Genomic DNA, 21,330 nt, shown 5'->3' on the forward strand with positions numbered 1-21,330 from the left:
TTTTATTGACTTAAAATATGGTCCTTGTCCTATGTTGTGAAATGAGAAAGATATGTTAGTAAAATGTGGAATACTGCATAGCCAGAAAAGATCATCTAGTTATTCATGTTAATGTATCAGTAAGTAATAAAATGTTGGAAATACTATTTAAGTTGTGGAGATCAAAATTCTGCAGCTGTAGCATGCTGACCTACTAAGGACTCAGGAAGGCACAGCTGCATTATCCCTGATGAGTTCTTTTAAGCACTGAATTCGGTTGCTTTCTAGGTCAAATTTTTGGTTACTTTTTCCATTTTAAAAGGTTACAGGAAGATTCAGTAACTTTTTCAGAGTTTGATATGTTTTCAGATATGTTTGAATTGAAGTCAAATAATTCAACAGATAAACCTTCATCAAATATTGCTAAGAATTTATATACCACATCTAATTCTCCAAATGTATTGGTGAGATGATGAAAATTTGCTGTATGTTAATATACAACATATGAATGGAAGCCCAAGTTGGTTTCAGTCTCAAATGATGTCACACTATTGGGGGGGAAGAGGGGAGATGTATTAAAATAGGGACATTGCGTCTGTTTGCATCACAGTTTTACACGGTGTAAATTTTTGGTGAAGGCTTTTGAAAGGGTTTAACTTATGGCAATGTGAATTCCACATAGAATTTGGTAATAGAGCTGTAGCTCTACTCTGTCAAAATGTAGAAAAGGTGTACAGTTTCATTGTTCTTTTCCTCAGAAGGAAATTAATTAGTAGCTTAAACAAAAATAAATTTAATGTTTCATTATTTTTAGCATTATTTCCTAAGGAAATAAGGCTTATGTCATTGCACTGCCTTTCTGCCTCTGGTTCCACTTTAGAACATCTGGACAATTGCAGTCAAATCTGATGTAGTAATCTACAAGATTAGTGAAAGTCAGTGACTAGGCAGAAAAAAGCCCTTAAACTGATCTTATCCTCTTCTGAGCAATTTCGACAGTACAAGTTCAATGGTTCCATTTAGATGTGGGCTGATCAGGCAGCGAGTGAGTGCACGTTCCCAAAGGATCTGCTGTGCGCTGCTGGTATTTAGGGGGATTGCAAACAAGGAGAATGAGATATTTGTGGGAGAATGGGGATGGATGTCAGTGGAATTAGAAGGGGGGCATGAATGCAGTTAAAAAGGAAGAAGGTTAGTGCTTTTAAAAAAAAATTAAAAGTATGCACAACTCAAACTTCCACAAATTGTTAGGAAATCAAACTTCACAATCTCTGCCTCTAAAAGAAGAATTTCTTCATATTGTAGAATATAGGAAACTTAACTAGACTGAAACATAGTGCATAATTCTTAGTATTGAGGTTGTTTTAGAGAACAATAATTAAAAATTTAACTGTATACTGTGAATTCCCTCCTATAACTTGACAATTCAACAACTCTACATTCAAACCAAACTACTTCATATTTGTATTTTTCCAGCATGGACTTACATCATTCCAGGCTTTTTTGGTCACTACTTAATTAATTAATTTTGTAAAGTTATCCCATCTGCCTTAAACTTGCTTCGCCTTGCGAGCATTAGTCACATTAGTCTTGGTATCACAGCTATTGTTTTAATTGATGTAATGTAGGTTAGCTCACTGTTTCAGGTGATTTCTGATGAAGCTAATTGAATGCCTTGGAAAATGCTATGTATTGTAGATTTTGATTTCTTTTCCATGCTAAATTGTCATCATCTGTGTAACCACTTCTGCTTTAGTGTACTTTGTCTTAAAGTTCTCTGTCAGCATCTGTTCTGCTCTTGCATTATGAGAATGTGTAAGAAAATTCATGCTTCTGAAGCAGACTGTGCTCATTTCTTGTTACCTATACATAAAGATTTTGCCACAGTTGACTTTTTACAAAATTCAGTCAGTGACATCTGTAGTCATTGTGATCTACAGCTGAAACTTCCTTAAATGATGTAGTGTGTCTTCCTAAATAATTGCTTCTGTAAACTTCTGCGCAGTTGTGGTAGCAGTTGTGTGTTGTGTGTAGTTGGGCTTGTGCCAAAAGTGGAAGTGAGGAGTTAAGCTGCCCTGGGATTTTTGCTGCTTCATAAATTCCGTAATTGTCTGATTCAGACTTTCAGGATTAAGTATTCTTTAATTTACTGTGAGCACAACTTTTGTCTTTTATGCAGGTTTTTGTTTTGTTTTTCAATTAGAGTTTAGTTCTTGTTTTACTGAAGACTTAACTTATGTTCATTTACTGTTGTTTTTTAACAGGTCATCTGAACAAGAATCACCAAAGTGAGTTTTCTTTGAACTTTCTACTGTAGAATCTCTAGCTTTAAGATATATGATAAAATACATAATTTGGACTGATTTTTCAAAGTACTGTTCTTGTATGGTTAGAAGACACAGATGTATAAACCAATGATGATTGTAAAAATTTATGAGAAAGATTCAGTTTTTGGATCAGAACATGGAAAGCCATAAGTCCTAATACACTTCTAATGACTATTAACAAAAAAGTCGGTTAAAAACTCTTGTAAAAGTTTAATGATTCGAAAATCCACTGGTAATTTTATCTGGTAACTCTTCATGTAGTGCCAGAAGACATTAACTGAAATAATTTGTCATATATTTCTGGTATTGTTAATTTTTTTCCTATATTGAAAAATCATTATGATCTGTAATCTCAACTTGTAAGTGAAATGTTTGGGTTTTGTTGTTTTTGGGTTTTTTTTTTTTAATTACTGTGTCCTCAAAAATTTTATTGGGATGTATTTACATATACAATGTTCCTGCTTGCTTACCATTGACCTCGCAGGAATCATGAAGAGTCCTGGAAGCTATCAGATAAAAACAAAATTTTGACAGTGTAATTCCTTTAAGTGTCATTGTAGTTCACTACTTCCAGGTATTTTGAAATTATTGAGAGCGCCAAGTGAATAATTTCTCCTGAACGCTGGAAAAAATATTTTCTGTAATAACTGAAAATTCTGCAAATGTTGCACAAAACACTTCATTCCCATTGCCAAGTACACATAGTATAACTGAACATCAGAAATATTATGGCAAGAATTGCATGATGGCACCTTTCAAAATGTTTGTTTGCAGTCAGATTTCCACAAGCCAAGAAATAAGTGTTTGCATTATTAAAGTTTGCTGCAGTGTGAGTCCTGGATGTTAAAAGGCTAAACTACATTCTTCTATAGTGCAGTATTACTTCTCCACTGACAGCTAGCAGTGGCTGCTGGAAATGGTTCAGAAAAGCTCACATACATAGTCAGACTAGCACCAGAGCAGAGATGAACGTATGAATTTACAAATTTCAATGCCAAGGTTTACTTGCACGTACTTCTGCTACTTTAACCCTGTGAGAATTTGATGTTGCTTTTGGGGATAAACTGCAATAAACAGCTAACAGCCTGTGTACTTCCAAGGATCAAATACGCTTCATTGCAGTGCTGGGTTGTCAGTAGCGATGCAGAGTATTCTTGCAAGAAGTACTGCCACTGAGCATCATGCTCTACCATCTGAGTTAAAAGGTCTGTCTGCAGCGGGGCAATACAAGCAGCTAGGAGTGGGTTTTTGCCGTACACAGCGCTGTGTGTTAGGGATATGAAACAGTGTCAGAGTTATACCTGAGCTTTCTGCAGGACAGAGGTTTTCACAAAGTACTATGTAGTATTTATAAAAACGGCGCAGTTCGGATGTCTGGTATCTGTGAGTTTGATCCAGTTAAAGAGGGGTTTAGTTGTGTTTGACAGAGCTCTGCATTTCATTCTCTTCAGAAGAGGGCATGTAGCTAAATGAATGTTTGAATGGTCCTGGAGCACGACCAGGCGATTTGGCCAATTCTGAGATTTGAGGTGCTCATTTACTTACCCATTTTTGTTATTCTTGAATTTTAAGGTTCTTGACTCACTAGGCCAGGTCAGCACCCCCATTTAATTCTGGGTCATTCTTCATGGTTATAGCTATCTCAATGAAGAATATATTAACTGTCCTTAAATCTTTCATTGTCACTTCATTTCCTATTTCTCTGACAATTTACCATGACTTTTCTGCAAAGCACCTTCTCCTGGAGGGATAAGGTTGAGATGGCCCTCATAAGAGGGAGGAATGAAAAACAAGTGCTTTGCAAGAGTGAGTGGAATCACGGCAAAAGTCTTTCATGGGTAGGATTGGCAACTGAAGTGCCTGTCCCCTGGGGTTCAGCTCTCTTCGCATTACTGTGATTTCCTGTACCACTACAACAGTGCCTTTCACTGCTGACATCCAAATATTTTGATGCTCTTGTTTCGTCCATTCTCCTAGATGTCCACTGATCAAATGATAGGCTTAGATCATACTCCAATCCTCTTACCTTGCACCCAAGAAGTGGTGTTAAATCTGAAGTATAAAGTTGGCTTGTTCTTTTAACTGGGAACTGCATTTGTATATTTTACTATTTTATTTAAAAATCTGGATAACGATACCTTTGTAATATTTATTTATCCTTTTTAAATGAAGGAATGTATTGGGAAACAGTCCAACGCAGAGTTCTCTGACCTGTACCTCACCTAAAGCCTTGGCTTCCTCTCCCAATGGAGTTGGTAATGTTTCTGGCCCTTACCCACTGGAAGGGGTTGATAAACAGTTCTTAGAAACATATGACAACGTTATAAAAAGTAGCTCGACAGAAGATTCCAGTCAGTACTACTGTGATAAGGTATGTTCAATTGCCTTCTTTTAAAGTCAAAACTAGTACTAAGTGTAGATTTGAACTGTAGATTAAGAACCCACAAAAAGTGTGGTTGTATTCCAGGATGAGCATATTTCATGCAGTAATAAGAGTAAGTCTTGTCTTACTACTCAAATTTAACCAAGACTGTGTACACAATATGATAGGCAAAGCTGACAACTACGTTGATTTCCAGTGTCCAGGTTTCCAGAAGCATCTCCAGGGGAAGATACTTATGTGATTAAATCTTATTTCTCCAAGGAAAGATCAGATAACTCAAGCTGTTGTATGTCTTGATAAAAGGCACAACTCTGCTTTATCCCAGGCATCTCCTCTTTAGGATGGCTAAACATCATCCTTTGACTTCTGCACTGGCTAGAGAGCAGCTGCTCCCTGCTAACGTTATGGAAGCGGATCATTCCTCCCCTATCTCCAGGCTGTTCCAGGGTGGTGCTGAACAGCTTCATAACCTGTCTGTCCAGTAGCTGCTGCCAACTTTTAATCCTTCTGGCTTGTGGATCTCTTGCAGAAGATACCAATGCACCCATGCACAGGAGAAAAACTGGGGAAAAAGTAGTCACTTCATAGCCCATAGAGTAGAATTGCACCTAACTTTTTTTTTTTTCTTCAAGTCACCTTTAGTAAAGACAATACATTGAAAATTTTAATAAGAGCTATCAACTGAGAAAGCTGAGATGAGAGTAACAGTGTTAGGACAGAGCAAGCAGAGAACATATTTGCCATTATGTATGTTGCTGTTTTTACAATTTTAAAAGGTTACAATCATGAGTATGTTCTGTAACCTTAGCTTCTTCCTATTTTAAATGTGGCTTTATGTAGAGTATTCTTTTCAGCACATCTAAATTTGGATGCACTATTTTCTAACTTGCTGCTATTTTCTTTTAAAAATTAGAAAAGTTTTGGTTTTTCTGTGTATTGCAGAATGACCTCATTGAGGGAGATTTACTTTTGGTGCGTATCATACCAGATGAAGACGGGAAGTTTGGATTTAATCTAAAGGTAAAACAACAATCTTTTAATTATTTTTAAATGCTTTGTAGAGATAAAGTGGCAGCCTAATCCTTAAATTCTAAAGCAGCATTTACAGAAATAAGCCTCTACTAGTTCTGTGGGTTTTTTAGTTGCATATACTATGGACATGGCACATTTCCAAAGCAGACTGCCTATTTGACTGCCTAAATATGAACTTGGAAGGCTAATTTAAGGCATCAACTTTTGGAAAATTTGACCTCTGTATTATAAAACAAGTTAAACAGTTTGTGCTATCAAGTTGAACATATCCATTTAAAAAATCATATTAGAAAGGTGACAATTAATTTATGAAGAAAATGGAAATTACTATTGATAATTGACTATTGTAAATTTTTTACATTCCCTCACTGAAATCCCATTTAAGCAGATAGTGTAAAGTAGCCATAATATCAAAATGGGGGTAGAGTTTGATCTTTTCACCTCAGACATTTATTGGTGGGGCAGTGATAGAACATCATGTAAGAGTGAGAGGGTATGGTTGTCTGGAACGTTGATCCTACCTGGTCCCTTGCACGTTCATCACAGCATCTAAGAACACAGTCCACCTTGCAAGTTTACGTGTTGAATTAGGCTTGCTTGAAGGGTAGGGTTAGAATAAATGCTGCATTTGGTCTGTTTATTGCATTTGGTCTGTTTATTGCCTATTAAAATATATGGCCAAGCAAAGACACTGGGTCTAGTTTACTAGAAATTGGTAGGTTTAAAGACACCGCACCCTCCCCGCCATTTACTGCTGAAAATTCGATCTTACTAACCCTGCCTATAACAATGGAGCATAAAGTTTATATGGATACAAAAACAAGTCATTACTTGTTTTAAATGCTGCTCATGCTTATTATAATGATATATTTATGGTTGTTATTTATTTGACATTCCTCTAGGGTGGTGTAGATCAAAAAATGCCATTAGTGGTTTCAAGAATAACTCCAGGATCACCTGTAAGTAAATTCTTAAGACTTTTAATCCCTCCCTTTATTACTTTCTCCACCACTCACACAGGTCTGTATGCATAGAAATTTAGAAACCCATAACCAGTATGAGACAGCAGCTGATCTGTTCTCTTTAGAAATTGATTTGACCAGTGGTTTCTTAAACCACAGATGAAAAGATCTGGAAGTGTTAGCCAAACAAGACACCAGTGGAAAGCATGTTTGTTTACCCCGTCATCTCAAAATCACATCTTGAACTGGACCAAGTTAAGTTAGTGAAAGTCAGGTTCTTCATGCTTAGTGAAGTAATTCTTCATGCATAAGGTAGTAGAGCTGTGAAAACCCTTGACAAAGGCTGCTGTGGTTAAAATAATTTTGTGGGTGGTCAGGAGAGTACAAATAGTTGGGAGAAAAACCTGCTAGCAGTTACTGACTAGACAAACCACAACAGGCTGAGGAAATCCTTAGGGCTAAAAATATTTATAGGATGGGAGAGTACTTGATGGGGAGGGCGTTGCAGAATGTTTGCTCTGTTCTTATTTTGCTATGGATTTTTTTCTCGTGGAAATATTTATGGGCTAGGTGGAACATTCATCAGAATCAGTACAGCCATTGAATACTTCTTCTGAATTGTGAATAATAGTAATATAACATCTTGGTAACTTTTTTCTAAATAATTATTACATAAATTTGTGAAGGTATATGCTACCTTATCTCAATTTTCTTTCAATTCCCTTCTGCCAAAGTGTATTTCCCAACCCTCATAAAATAATTTCAGTGCAAACTTGAGAGGAAATATTGCTGGCTTAATCCTAAAAATCTCATGTAGTCTGTGTCTTGCAGGCTCTTTTGAAATTTGATAATCAGTCACAGGACTGATATCTACATGTCATGATGTAAATCAAGCTAAAAGAGATTGTTTGAGAAGTTGTTTTTGTCACATTTATGATTTGTGCCTTGACTTATGCAGTGCATAGCACTCCTTTATGAACTACAATATTATTTGAATAGAAGAGTAGTAGGAAACTATCATTATAACTTAAATCCACAAAGTGAAAATAATACAGTCATTAAAATGATTCATAGTCAAGCTAGCAAGCTTCTTAAGGGTGATTTGAGATAATGAAGTTAATGTAGGGCAAACAGGCTCATTGCACAATCAGAGAGTGAAAGATGCTTCTCCAGAGGCAGCGATTTCCTTTGGCAGATTCAAATTGTCTTCTGGGAAGTATTGATCTGGTTTTTTCCTCTTGGATTGGAAAAGGACTGGACTTCTAAGTTACAGACTTCATTTAAGTGTCTCCAGTTAGTGGCATAGGCATAGACGCAAGTGACCAATTACCTCTCTAGCCTAGCAAACCACCAAGCCAGCAAGTTATCAAGGGTCAGGGAATAAACTGGAAACAGTTATCCAATACAATATACTCAACAGCAGTGTTATAGAAATCATGTCATGTTACAGCAAGAGGAAAAAATTATACTTATTTTTAGAGCATATCATTGTTAACACTGACTATGTTGTTTTCCATAAACAACATTTAACCTGTTCTTGACTGTTTAATGATATGTAGCTGATATTTGAAAGTTCAAGTTAAGCAGTCTAACGCATTTTTACGTTATTTTAGCTCAATGATGCGTTTCCTTCATTGTATTGCTACTATTTCAACTTGTTCTAGATTCAATCGTTACCCTGTAAATTGTCCTCAGGGTTGTTGTTTGGTAATATTATTTGCTAAGATTACTTCTCAGGTTTGTAGGTCACTTTTTCTCCACTTTCCTACAAAAAGATCTGTATTCTCTGTGGAGGAAGGGGAGCAAATCTTTCACGTCCCTTTCACGTCCTAAGGTTCTTTTAAAAATCCTACTCTGATACAGCAGCAATCTAGTATGTTGGGAAGATTGTGGGATAGAGTAGCCAAAATTCTTGTGGGAGAGCATTAAATCTAAAGAACAGCGATTTATCACATGTGGTTTGTTGGGGTTTTTTTTAAACTAAAGTCCTCTACTGATTTTTTTCACAAACAGTATTTAATGTCCTAAGGTGCTAAAGAAGTCATCATGATTTTATTTAATAAAGCTTTTCATTGAAAAATAGTATGCATGCTTCTTGGAGCAATAACTAGGTGCTTAGCATAAAATGAAACATTGGGTGTGTCAATAAGACAGGAAGCCTTTGACATAATTAATTAGCTGGAAAAGCTCAGTATCTGAAAAATCTACAAATTATGCTCACACAGAAGGAATTACTTCTCCTTCAAGATATATTTTATATAGTGAGATGATTTAAGTAAGAGAGCTGAGGCCTTAACATGTCACATGATTAACAAAATTTCTTCGAGCAAAGATATTAATCTCCATCTGTAATAAAGAATAATAGCCAGCAACCAGCCAAGAAATCTATATTATAGGCAAATACAGGAGATCAGAAAGCATTCCCTCCATGTTCTTGTTGTCTTCTTGACTCTCCTAGACCGACCTGATGTGGTCTTTATATCACTAGAGACTAATTTAGATCTCAAACAATAATATTTCAATGTGATTAAATCACTCAATCACTCATAGTTCTATTCTTCAGTCTTGCCCTTGTAAATTGTACAAAATATGGCGAGGGAGCTTTTGAGGAGCTGTGAATAGCTAGTTAAATCAGTATTGAAGAACACCATGGCTATTCATAATTCCCATTCTTCTTCTGTTTACATTTGTCTTTTTATCATTGTCAATCTTCTCTATCCTTCATTATTTTCGTTCCTTATTTCTTTTCCTTTTTCAATTTTTAAGCAACATTTCTGCTTGGGATTTTTCCTCTTGCATACATCTTTTTTTTCCTCTCTCTTTTCCTTTATCTGTTTTGTGGCACTCAAACATGTCTTAAGTTTTCTTTCCCTTTATTCTCTGACACAAGTGGCTCCCAATTGATTTTCTTCTTCCTATCCTTGCCTCTTTTTTTTTTTAATTCTGCATTTTTCTTCTTGTTGGTTCTATCATTGTCACTTCTTCTTTTCATCTCTTCCTTTTTTTTACTTGGTAATATAGCACCTCGCTGATAAACTTACTTTAGGAGCCATCAGTGCAAGGCATATAAGCAGGATTGGGGCTGATGAGAACACCTTGTTCACATTTGGGGGGTTGATGATGGTTTTTTGATAGGGCTAATAACACTGGATGAATAAAGTTCAGGGAACCTGTGCTGGCATTAAGGAAATACAGGGCACAATGATGAATAGAGAATAACAGTAATATGAGTTATATGTCTCATTCATATAACAAATGAAATGGAATGTACATGTAAGTATATCACTCTTGTGTAGCTGGGTGCTTCCTAGACTAAATAAAAATTAGGACAGCAATGAAAATAAAATTGTTACACTACTTGACACTCAAATGTTGTAGAATCCTGCACATTCATATTACAGAATCACAGAAGGTTGGAAGGGACCTGGAGGTCATCTTGTCCAACCCCCCCTGCTCAAAGGGCAGCTAGAGCCAGTTGCCCAGGACCATGTCCAGATGGCTTTTGAATACTCCAAGATGGGAGACTCCACAGTGTTTCTGGGCAACCTGCTCCAGTGCGCAGTCATAGTAAAAAAATGTTTCCTGATATTCAGATGGAGCCTCCTGTGTTTCAGTTTGTGCCCATTGCCTCTTCTCCTGTCACTGGGCACCACTGAAGAGAGCCTGGCTCCATCTCCTCTGCAGCTTCCCTTCAAGTATTTATATGTATTGACAAGATCCCGCCCAATCCTTCTCTTCTCTAGGCTAAACACTCCCAGGTCTCTTAGCCTTTCCACATACGAGACATGCTCTAGTCCGTTAATCACCTTCACAGCATCATCATCATATTCTGGCCATAGCTTGAATTGCTTTGCACTGATCTTAGAGCTAAGCATACTAAGAAGTGTGGCAGAAAAAAGCCAAACAAACCCTAGAGTTCAGCAGTTAATCTAAATTGCTGTATCCAAGACAAGACATATTGTAATTTTTCGTTTGAGATGGAAAAAAACTTGTTTTAGTGTTCCCAGGTAGCAAAAAAAATTGTCACAAATGAGTGACTTGAGCATCATAGGTTGAGTACTTACCTGCATCTTCTTGTTAAAACTTTCAGTGAATGAAATGAGGAAGAATGTTCTCTATATATAGATATCATTTGATATCCACCAAACAAAAACATGAAATGTATATGGATTTCTTTAAATTTTAAAAAGTGCATGCCTGGGGAATGTCAGGTTACTTAAATTACATTCGTCAAAATCATGTTTGTACTTCTCAGTATTCACTGTATAAAAACTGAAGCGTGTTATCTTATGTGCCCAAAACACTTTTTCCAGAAATTTATTTGCAAGTGGCTATAACCGGTGGCTGTTGAGGCTTGGAGTTTAGATCTTTAAGAGCAATCTGATGATGCATGTTTGATAAATACAAATTCTTTTTGTAGCTATCAATATGCTGTTTGAACTGCTTCTCATTGAGAGGCTTTGAAGCAAGAAAGACAGCTTTAGATCTGAATCTTTTGATAGAACTTCTGATAGATAGATGAAACCTTGTCAGGAGAACTCTGAAGGCTTTGCTTACATGATGAACTTTATATCCTGATGTGTTCCTGCTTACATGACTGAATGCAATGACATTAATGTGTTTCTTTGGTCTTGAAACAGGCTGATAAATGCATTCCAAAACTGAATGAAGGTGATCAGATAGTATTAATTAATGGCCGAGATATCTCAGAGCACACGCATGACCAGGTGGTCATGTTCATAAAAGCCAGCAGAGAATCTCACACGAGAGAGCTTGCACTTTTGGTCAGGCGGAAAGGTAACTGGGCTGATTTTATTCACTTTTAATGCTTTTGAGACTGTTGCTCTTATGCTTGGTGGTGTACTCTCTTCTGTTTACATAGATGTGTTCTCAGTGCACTGGGAATAGGTCTGTGCTAAAAAAGTAGATCTCTCTGCATTTGAATTAATAATACAAATAGTTTTAACTATATAGGTTCTTACCACTGCAACACAGAATCTGTCAAGTTAGAATTTCTTCTTATTTTTTAAGTCTAAAAGCCTATGAGAACAAATAATCCCTTGCAAAAGTTCGGTGTGTGGTTGGGTTTCTTTTGTAAATATAGTGTAATTTCACAGATCCCCAATTGCGGGTTTGCAAATACCCATGGGCTGTTCCCCAGCACAATTATACAATGAAACAAGTCAAATAAGCTTGCTGCTTTTTTTTTTTTCCTCTTTTCTTTCTTTCCATTCTATACAATAAACATTTTGTGACAATACTGAGCTTGACCAATGCTCGCTACCTGCTAAATTGCTGCCAGCAAACAAGAGACAATCTCTGAAATATGCAGGGTCCTAAGCTTGTGTATTTAAAATATGGGGAACCCACCCAGCTTGGTTTTGCTGGCTCCATATTTAAACACATGCAGATCCCTAGAGCTTTCAGGTGATGTGAAAAGTTTATTATTTACTTTCCTTAAGAGCTATGGTCATACCTTTACACACACAATTATGGAAGATCTTTGCACAGAGTTTCTGATTATGTTAAGACTTAAAAATATGAAGGGATTATACATGACTGGGAGAGAGGAGGGAATAAAACTGCCTAAGTGATAAGTACTTCTGTAGCATTTAATTTATTTAAAATGTCTTGTGTTTCTAGGAAGACAGATGGGCTTTTGATCTTGTTTTCCCTGAACAGTCCTGCCTCTGTTATTACAGGCCTTTCCACTGGCTCTGTGCAGTATTTAGTCTTCCCTTAACTTTTCTAGTCCCCTTCCTACTGGCAGATAAGAGAAGTTTGCTCTTAGCTAAAAATAACCTGTGGGCTCCATGCCGGTCATTTGTATAGGCATGAGTATGAACAGCTCCCCATTTTCTGAAATTTCATGAGCCGTTCTGATGATGGCAGAGAATGTCCACAGCTGGACACATCTGGTGACAGAATAGCTTTCACAGAGACAGAACTGCTGTGTAGGTTAATTCATTAATGTTTGTAATGTTCTTCAACATGTTAGCAAGGAATGTCATCGAAAACTGAATAATATTTTTTTTGTCATTTATTAAGTTAGTTCCTTCAACATTAGCATGAGAAATTGCAAAAGACAATTCAGTTGCTTCTTTAACGGCAAGGGACTACAATCTAAGTATGTTTGTGTTTGTTTTGCTGCTGGGGGTCCAAAGTTACATAAGCTTCTTATAGAGATATTCCGTTAATTATTCTATAAACTTTTTTAGGCAAAACTCATTTGTTTTTTACCGTGGTGGATGTTGTGATTCATTAGCCTATTCAGCAGATCATCCTGTAAGGCAGGGTTGTGGCAAAAAACTCTTTGTGCTTGGAAGTCAAGTTCTTTTCCTTCATAGGTAGGGACCTTGAGAAGTTTTGTTTTCTGAAAGGTCATAGGGACGTTTTACTCTTAGTAGTTTCTACACTAATATAGTACATAAAGAAATGCAGTTAAATGTGTTGCTGTTTGCTTTCCTGAGGCCTTGTCTTTGCAAACTTTGTTGTTCTTGCAAGTTGGTAAGTTTTAATAAGTGTTGCAAATACATTAATGCTGTATGTAACAGATTTTAATTTTCAATACATCTTTCAGTAGTTAAACACTTTGTGGAGCCTAAATCAGAAGACGAAGCTGATTCTCACAATATCCCAGAATCTCTTCTTCCTATCTGTTCCGAATATGGTGGTGATACACTGGAGGAGTCTATGGAGCAGCTAAGGAAAGGGCTGGAAAGTGGGGCTGTCCTTATTCAGTTTGAGGTAGGTAATACTCAACTCTCAAATGCCATTAATATAGACAAATAGCTGCAACCAGCAAGTAATGTAAGGGCTTAATTAATTGGAAATCTCATTGCTCCCATTCAGTCTTACCTCAAAAGAGCAAGACTGTGACTTGCCCATCAGTTTCACCCTTCACTACTTAGGATAGGGAAGAATGAGTAATCAGTCTTGCATAAAACATCATCTGCTGAGAAAAAAATGTGTTTTAACATGTTTCTAGCTCAAGTACTCAAAGCTCACTAAATTAATATTTTTTTCTTAATTATTTTATTTAGTAAAATAGTGGAGTTTTGACAAAGATCAGTCTTGTACTTTGTTTCTTTTTCCATGCACTCATTGACATTTCTCAAACATCTTTTATATCTTAAGTTAGTGTTTCAAGTTCTCATGTGTTGCCTTTTTTCATGGAATAACAGGAGCAACTTGACCATTCCTCATCTTCATCTCTTTGAGGTTGATATGAAAGGGGTTGAATGTTAATTTCCACTTGCAGGACATTTGTAATGTCCAGTTCTGTGTTGTTTCTCCCTGGATATCTAAAACATTGACGGTTCCTTCTTGGGCAAATTACCTTATACATGAGATACCCCTGCATATAGGATGAGACTGTGAAGAACTGCTGTATAGATTAATGAATTAATGTTTGTCATGTTCTTCAACATGTTAGCAAGGAATGACATGGAAAACTAACCAATAAAATGTTTTTATAGTTTACTAAAATCAGTTCCTTCAGTGTTAGCATAAGAAATTCCAAGAGATAATTTAGCTGCTTCTCTAATGTCAAAGGAGTACAGTGTATGAATGTTTATGCTTGTTTTTGCTGTTATGGATACAAACATGTATAGTAACTCCAGAGAAACATTGTTTATTATGATTTATACATTTCTTATTGTTGAGTTCTGGAGTAACCCTTTCTGATGCTGAAAAGTTGTAGAACATACAGGTTTTCCCCATTTTGATATTTTTTTCCTTCTCTGTTTTTTCAAACGCCCTAAGTTTTAATGGTGGTGGCTAAAGAGATGTAGTATTGCTTATTGCATAACCACTCTTTTTATGGGGTTTGCTTTGTTTCCAAGATTTCTGAGAGTTATGATTCTCCTTTTTTTTTTTTTTTTTTTTTTTTTTTTAAGGAATTGTAAACTATGGTTCATAGCTGTTTTCCAAAATCCACAGCACTGGTTGCAATGCAGTGATAGCAATGAGTCTGGCTATTGAAACAGTAACTCAAAAGATAGGAACTAGCCTTTCAGTTCTTTGTTAATTGTCAAAGTTGTTGACTGAATTTGTACGCAAAGTTCCTGTAATAATCTTCATAGGATATTTAATCCTTTATGACTTTTTTCCTGACAGCATTTATTAAAAGTATATTACTGATGTTAGAAAAAGCGCAAAACCTTTTTGAAATCTAATAAACTAGGAGCAGTTCAGTGGCCTCTTACTTTGAGTTCATTGTTTAGTGATCTTCGGAAGCAGAGGCAATTGCTGCGTCACCTATCAGCTTTGGTCGCTCTCAAACTCTCCATTCACACTAGTAAAAGAGTAAATAATTAGCCAGCAGGTTATGAATAATCAAGTTTTTCCAGAATATCCTTATCCACTTAAGCAGAATTTAAGAAGTCTGTCAAGGGCAAATGACTTTTTGGCAGGCAACAATAATGAAGCTTGAGAATTGTTAGTTAACGTTAAATTATTCTTCCTTGTCTCCCAAAAAAAGTAGAAATCACAACTTGGCTCTTGTAAAATGGAACTTAAGTAGAAGCTGTTCAGTTGCATAGTTTATCAAGTTCTCTTCTCACATGGCTTGTTTATGCTTTTTGAGTTGAAAAATGTGGTGAGCTGTGATACCAAGTCTTAGGATTCAGTAAATCTCACAGTGGAATAAACTTTTTGTTTGTTGTTCCTTTCCAGTCAACCAAAGTAGGGGATTTTAACTTCCTGTTTGTTTCATTCCATTTTATGTATGGAACCATACTCTAAATCTTCATTAAATATGTAAGATATAATGAGCTTTTTGGTAAGTGTTGAATGAAGTATATAAAACTCTTGCACAGCCAGGTTAGGGAAGTGATTGTGCCCCTGTACTCGGCACTGGTGAGGCCGCACCTTGAATACTGTGTTCAGTTTTGGGCCCCTCACTACAAGAAGGATGTTGAGGTGCTGGAGCGTGTCCAGAGAAGGGCAACGAAGCTGGTGAGGGGTCTGGAGCACATGTCTTATGAGGAGCGGCTGAGGGAACTGGGGTTGTTTAGTCTGGAGAAGAGGAGGCTGAGGGGAGACCTTATCGCTCTCTACAACTACCTGAAAGGGGGTTGTGGCGATGAGGGTGTTGGTCTCTTCTCCCAAGTAACTAGTGATAGGACAAGAGGAAATGGCCTCAAGTTGCGCCAGGGGAGGTTTAGATTGGATATTAGGAAAAATTTCTTCACTGAGAGGGTGGTCAGGCATTGGAACAGGCTGCCCAGGGAGGTGGTGGAGTCGCCATCCCTGGAAGTGTTCAAAAAACGTGTGGATGTGGCGCTTCAGGACATGGTTTAGGGGACATGGTGGTTCTGGATTAATGGTTGGACTTGATGATCTTAAAGGTCCTTTCCAACCTAGTGATTCTGTGATTCTGTGATTCTGTGTTAATAACTCAGTTGTAAGTTGCTTTCATGTATATTCAATACAGAAAAAATGTGGCTGTATAATTGCATTTCTTCATGATGATGTTGCTGTTGTTTTCCCCCCTCTGTACCTTTTGTTGTCTTGTATGATGCACTTAATGCATTTTGACCTTAAAATTCATTTTTGGTTATACACTTGTATGCCTACATTTACTCCAGATAAAGTTTGCAAGACAGTGGTTGGCCCAAAAGAAGAGTCGTCACATGTAAAGAGATTGTGATACATTGAAGCTTTTTTTTATCAGGGACTTGCAGGGATTGATTGTGATGGTTTTAGTCCAGAGAATAGAAGTCTGTTTGAATGGTTTGTATTACAGTTGCTTCCAGAAAATATTAGTCTGCAGCTGTTTTTTTCTTCTGATGTCTTTTATTGCTCACTTCTTCCACCCTCAACCTCACTTTTCCTTCTGTCACCCAGTTTTATAAGAAAAAGGCAACCTTGCAGGGAAACAGGTTATATCAATGACTCCTACACTTTCTCTTTTTCTTTTTTATTAGAAGTTCTTCTAGAGATGATGATGGGCTAGCAATAACAGAAATTCTTGCCATGTTAAAATACACAAAAATCTCGTAAGTGAATTTTGCAGATGGTTAGGAAAAAGATTAAAGAAAATAACTTCTGATTTTTTTTTTTTTCACTCTATGTATTTTCATATGAATCTCTTTAGTGTGTGTATAGCATAATCACAACCCTCAAAATCCTGTCGTTTTTCATTCTGTCTTGCAGCAACTTTATAGGAAGAAACCAGGATTGGCTGTTACATGTGCAAAGGTACCTCAGAATATGGACAAGAATAGATACAAAGATGTTCTACCTTGTGAGTATTAAGTACAGACTTTCTGCCTATTTTGCTTTATCCTCTAAATGATAGCTTATAAAACTGTTGTATTGAACTTCTTGATTGAAGATTTCATTATATAATCAAAGTCTTGTAATTGTTCATTTTATTTTCTAAAAGGTTGTTTATTTTGGTTTGTATTCTGCTGTTTGTGTGTTTGCGATTCCTCATTTTTTTGACTTAATAAAAGGGAAGCATGGCCCTTCGTTGCTAATTTTATTCCCTCTTTATTATTTTTTCGTGTGCAGATGATGCCACAAGGATAGTATTGCAAGGAGCTGAAGATTACATTAATGCAAATTATGTGAATGTAAGTCATAGAGAGACCTGCATTTGCCCACTTTCCATATTACAATAGCAGACTAAATTTAGCCTTTTTAAGGAATAAAGGAAAAAATCCTCCCATTTTATATTTTGGGGATTTCTAAATGTAAAAGCTGTAAAGATTCATAATGTAAAAGACAAAGTGTCTCTTGTGAAAGTGGCCATCCTGGTATACAGTAGATGCAAGCATGTGATATACACTGTGATATGTGCAGGGCTTTTAACCAGTAAAAATTGTTTTACCTTTCCATATACTGCAAATGTTGAGGTTCTCTCCTATAGCTTAAAACTAAGCCTTTTTCCCCTCTAGAACCAATGGCCTACCAACTGCGCTATGAAGGGTCCAGAAGATAAACGAGAGCCCTGATTGCCCTAATCATGTGTGTAGACAGGGAGAAAAGGGGAAAATATGTTTTTCCCAGAAAGCTCAGAAGGTCAACCGTATCCTGGGCTGCATCCTAGAAGGCCAGCCACATCCTGGGCTGCATCCAAAGCAGCGTGGCCAGCAGGTCGAGGGAGGTGATTCTGCCCCTCTACTCCGCTCTGGGGAGACCCCACCTGGAGTCCTGTGTCCAGCTCTGGAGCCCTCAGCACAGGAAAGACATGGACCTGTTGGAGAGGGTCCAGAGGAGGGCCCCAAAAATGATCAGAGGGATAGAGCACCTCTTCTATGAGGACAGGCTGAGAGAGTTGGAGTTGTGCAGCCTGGAGAAGAGGAGGCTCCAGGGGGACCTTATTGCAGCCTGCCAGGACTTAAAGGGGGCTTAAAAGAAAAGGGGGGACAAACCGTTTAGCAGGGCCTGTTATGATAGGACGGTGGTGGTAATTTTAAACTAAAAGATTTAGACTGGATATAAAGAAGAATTTTTTTCACAATGAGGGTGATGAAAAATGAGAACAGGTTGCCCCATCCCTGGAAACCTTCAAGGTCAGATTGGACAGGGCTCTGAGCAACCCAATCTAGTTGAAGATGTCCCTGCCCATTGCAAGGGGGTTGGACTAGATGACCTTAAAAGTTCCTTCTAATCCAAAGATTCTATGATTCTATGTTTGTATTAGATACTTCAATTAAACACCTAAATCACAGAATCAACTGTTAACTTACTGTGTCTATCATCAGGCAATAAACAGCTTTTTTTAGTGTACTTTTGGTATACCTTGCCATTATTCCTTACTAAATATTAAAGAAAATTTGCGAAGTCTTGCAGTTTCAAATTTTCAAATACATTTTCACTATTAGTCATCTCTTCCTAGTTCACCATGAAGGACTATAGTATCTATAGTATACATCTAGTTTAAATTAAAAATTTAAAGATTTTTCAGATAACAAACTGTGATCTTGATTGTCTTATTACTCAACTTGGCCCCTTAATCTTCCCTCAACTCTGAATGAAATGCTGATTTAAAGAAAAATAGTACTTGAGCAGTGAGAGCAAACTTTACATAGGATTTCTCGGTTTCTTTATAGATGGAAATTCCTTCTGTGGGCATTGTGAACAGGTACATTGCTACTCAGGGGCCTCTTCCACACACATGTGCGCACTTCTGGCAAGTAGTCTGGGATCACAAGTTGTCACTGATCATCATGTTAACAACTCTCACTGAACGAGGACGGGTAAGTGTTCAGGTTCTTCATATGCTGAAGAAACGTACTCTGCCTTTAAACTTTTTTCCCACTGTTACGATTAAAAAACCCTAAAATAGGCCAGCTTGTTCTGTTGAATCATTTCTCTAAAGGACAGACTTTCTGAATTACTTAGAAGAACAGATACTCTGCAACTTACTTTTTTTTTAATGCTGCTTTGAGACTTACTTGTTTTCATAAACCGAAATCACTGCATTGACTCAATTTTGCTGATCAGCCAGGTACTACGTGCTGTGCAGTGGACAAGGATTTTACTGAACCAGTATCTCACTGGAATGCTTTTTCATGTTCAGTCTATTCCACAACTTTTCAGCCTTAGATTAGATGGGAAATGAGGTGGCAAACCCTTTGTCATCAGCACTGCTCTAAGCTTACCTTTTAAAATGAGGAATAAATATTGGCATTAGGATTGTTTCTGCATAAGTTACATGTACACTGAGTAGATGTGCCTATCTATCTGCCTTTAGAAGGTGAACCAGAAAAAGGAAGACTTGTTATTTCAGAAGTAGAGTGGTAGGGATCTGAAGATCACCCTCTTACTACCACCAGCAGAAGACAGGAGAGAAAATGGTTCCTTATGCTTGTATGCAGAATTGATTAATCTCTTTTCTTTTAGAAAAAAAGAGAGTGTTTCATGGATGTAATTTTAATACCGAATTCCACTTCAGCTCTCACTTGTATTCTGGTGTACCTCAAACTTCATATGCAGCACATCAGGTGCCTTCACGTGCACATACGACTTTTCTTGTCACGCATTGGTAGGCATGAAGGTTATGGCCTTGCATATAGCCTTCATCTATAACTTTAGCATTTAGATACAATTAGTCATTTAAGAGAAGATCTCTGTCTTCAGTTTTACATCTGACATAGAGAAGAAATATGCATCTCTTCGTCAAATGACACGCACATGAGCTAAAGTTGCTTCTCCATTCTTTGTTCAGTTTCTGAGCTCAGTTCTCCCTAGAAAATATGGAGGGCAACTTTAATTATATGACGACATTACTGCAGATTATTGTGCCTGCAATAACCTTCTGCATAGTATTCTTGCTACTAATGTTTATAAGCATTATTCTGTGTTTTAAAAATATTTTTGCCTTAAAACACAAAATATGATCGAATAGAAAAATGAAGATTTTTTTCCAATTCAGTGAATTCCTGTCAAAAACAGAAGTAACACATAGCTCTTACTGACCTGAAAACTAATACCTAAATTAAGGAAGCAATCTTCAGAAGATGGCTAGGGTCACTTCATTACCTTCAACACTTGCTTTCAGGGAGAGGAGAAGGGGAAACTGTTCTTATGGAAGCAGCCAGACAGGTACCAGGCAGGCTGAACTCCTGGGGGGTGTGTGTCAAGGGGTGACAGTGTTGTTGGGTATTTCTTTTCCTGCTCACTCTCTCTGCAGAATGAGTTATCTCTTAGGGCCTTCAGAAACAGAGCCCACCTTGCTCTTTCCCTCAGTCGTGAGACTGCAGTGTTGGAAGGGCAGCAGCGGGGGGGGAGGAGGCTGGTTTGCACTATTTTTTGCCTTTCAGCATGACCTTGCTTCAGTCTAAGAATAATTTATGTTTGAAGGGACCTGTGGAGATATCTGGTCCACTCCTCTCAGCTCAAAGGGGGGGCAGCTTTGAAGTTCATGAAGGTTGTACAGCATCATGTCAGTTAAAACTGTTTTGATTTTTTTTCCATGGATGGAGATTCTACAGCCTCGGAGAGAAGCTTGTTTCTGTGCTTAACCATCCTCACTGAAATAGTTTTTGCCAACATCTAATCAGAATTTCCTTTTTTGCATTTTTTTTCAGTTACTACTTGTCTCTTCATTGTTGACTTTCAAGAAAAGCATGGCTCTGTCTTCGCTATAACCTGCTGTTAGGTGGCTGAAGATGGCTACAAATTCCCCTCCTACACTTTTCTTCTTAAGATGGAACAAATTCATGTGTTTCTCCTCCTGTGTTATGCCTTGAGAAGTCATTTTAGCAATTGCAGTTTAGTACCAGACAGAAAGCATCTTGCATCCAATTTACCTGAACTTTTATTAAAGTTACTAAAGCACAAGTTTATAGAGACTTTAGCCTATTTTGCCATGTTGTTTTCCAATTTTTATGTAAAGATCTCACCAACAAACCAGATAGTATACTGCTCCTTGAATTTCTTGAACCATAGCATAGGAAGGGAGGCTGGAAATAGAAATGCTTGTATAAATGTGTAAAGTCTTGATGTGTGCTTAATTTTCTTTACAGACCAAATGTCATCAGTATTGGCCTGATCCACCAGATGTAATGGAATATGGCAGCTTTCGTGTCAGATGCCACTCTGAAGATTGTACCATTGCGTATGTTGTTAGAGAAATGGTGATTACAAATGTTGAGGTAAGTGCCCGTTATCTTTAATTCTCCCCAAGCAAGCT

General features: G+C 37.2%; 1 protein-coding gene across 2 annotated transcripts in view; it reads left to right on the forward strand.

Moving 5' to 3' along the window:
* The window catches only part of PTPN3 (protein tyrosine phosphatase non-receptor type 3), a gene marked incomplete at both ends in the record, with an annotated part of 166,115 nt that overhangs the window by 131,573 nt on the left and 13,212 nt on the right, over positions 1–21,330 (forward strand). For both annotated transcript variants that reach the window (XM_081996839.1, XM_081996840.1), the window contains 10 exons: positions 2,244–2,267; positions 4,479–4,677; positions 5,632–5,709; positions 6,624–6,680; positions 11,324–11,480; positions 13,264–13,430; positions 16,842–16,932; positions 17,202–17,263; positions 18,746–18,892; positions 21,164–21,292. In XM_081996839.1, coding sequence (XP_081852965.1) covers positions 2,244–2,267; positions 4,479–4,677; positions 5,632–5,709; positions 6,624–6,680; positions 11,324–11,480; positions 13,264–13,430; positions 16,842–16,932; positions 17,202–17,263; positions 18,746–18,892; positions 21,164–21,292 — 1,111 coding nt within the window. The remainder of the gene's footprint in view (positions 1–2,243; positions 2,268–4,478; positions 4,678–5,631; positions 5,710–6,623; positions 6,681–11,323; positions 11,481–13,263; positions 13,431–16,841; positions 16,933–17,201; positions 17,264–18,745; positions 18,893–21,163; positions 21,293–21,330) is intronic.

The sequence above is a fragment of the Phaethon aethereus genome (genome assembly GCF_964289735.1).
Source record: "Phaethon aethereus genome assembly, chromosome: 2".
In the NCBI taxonomy this organism is placed as follows: Eukaryota; Metazoa; Chordata; class Aves; order Phaethontiformes; family Phaethontidae; genus Phaethon; species Phaethon aethereus.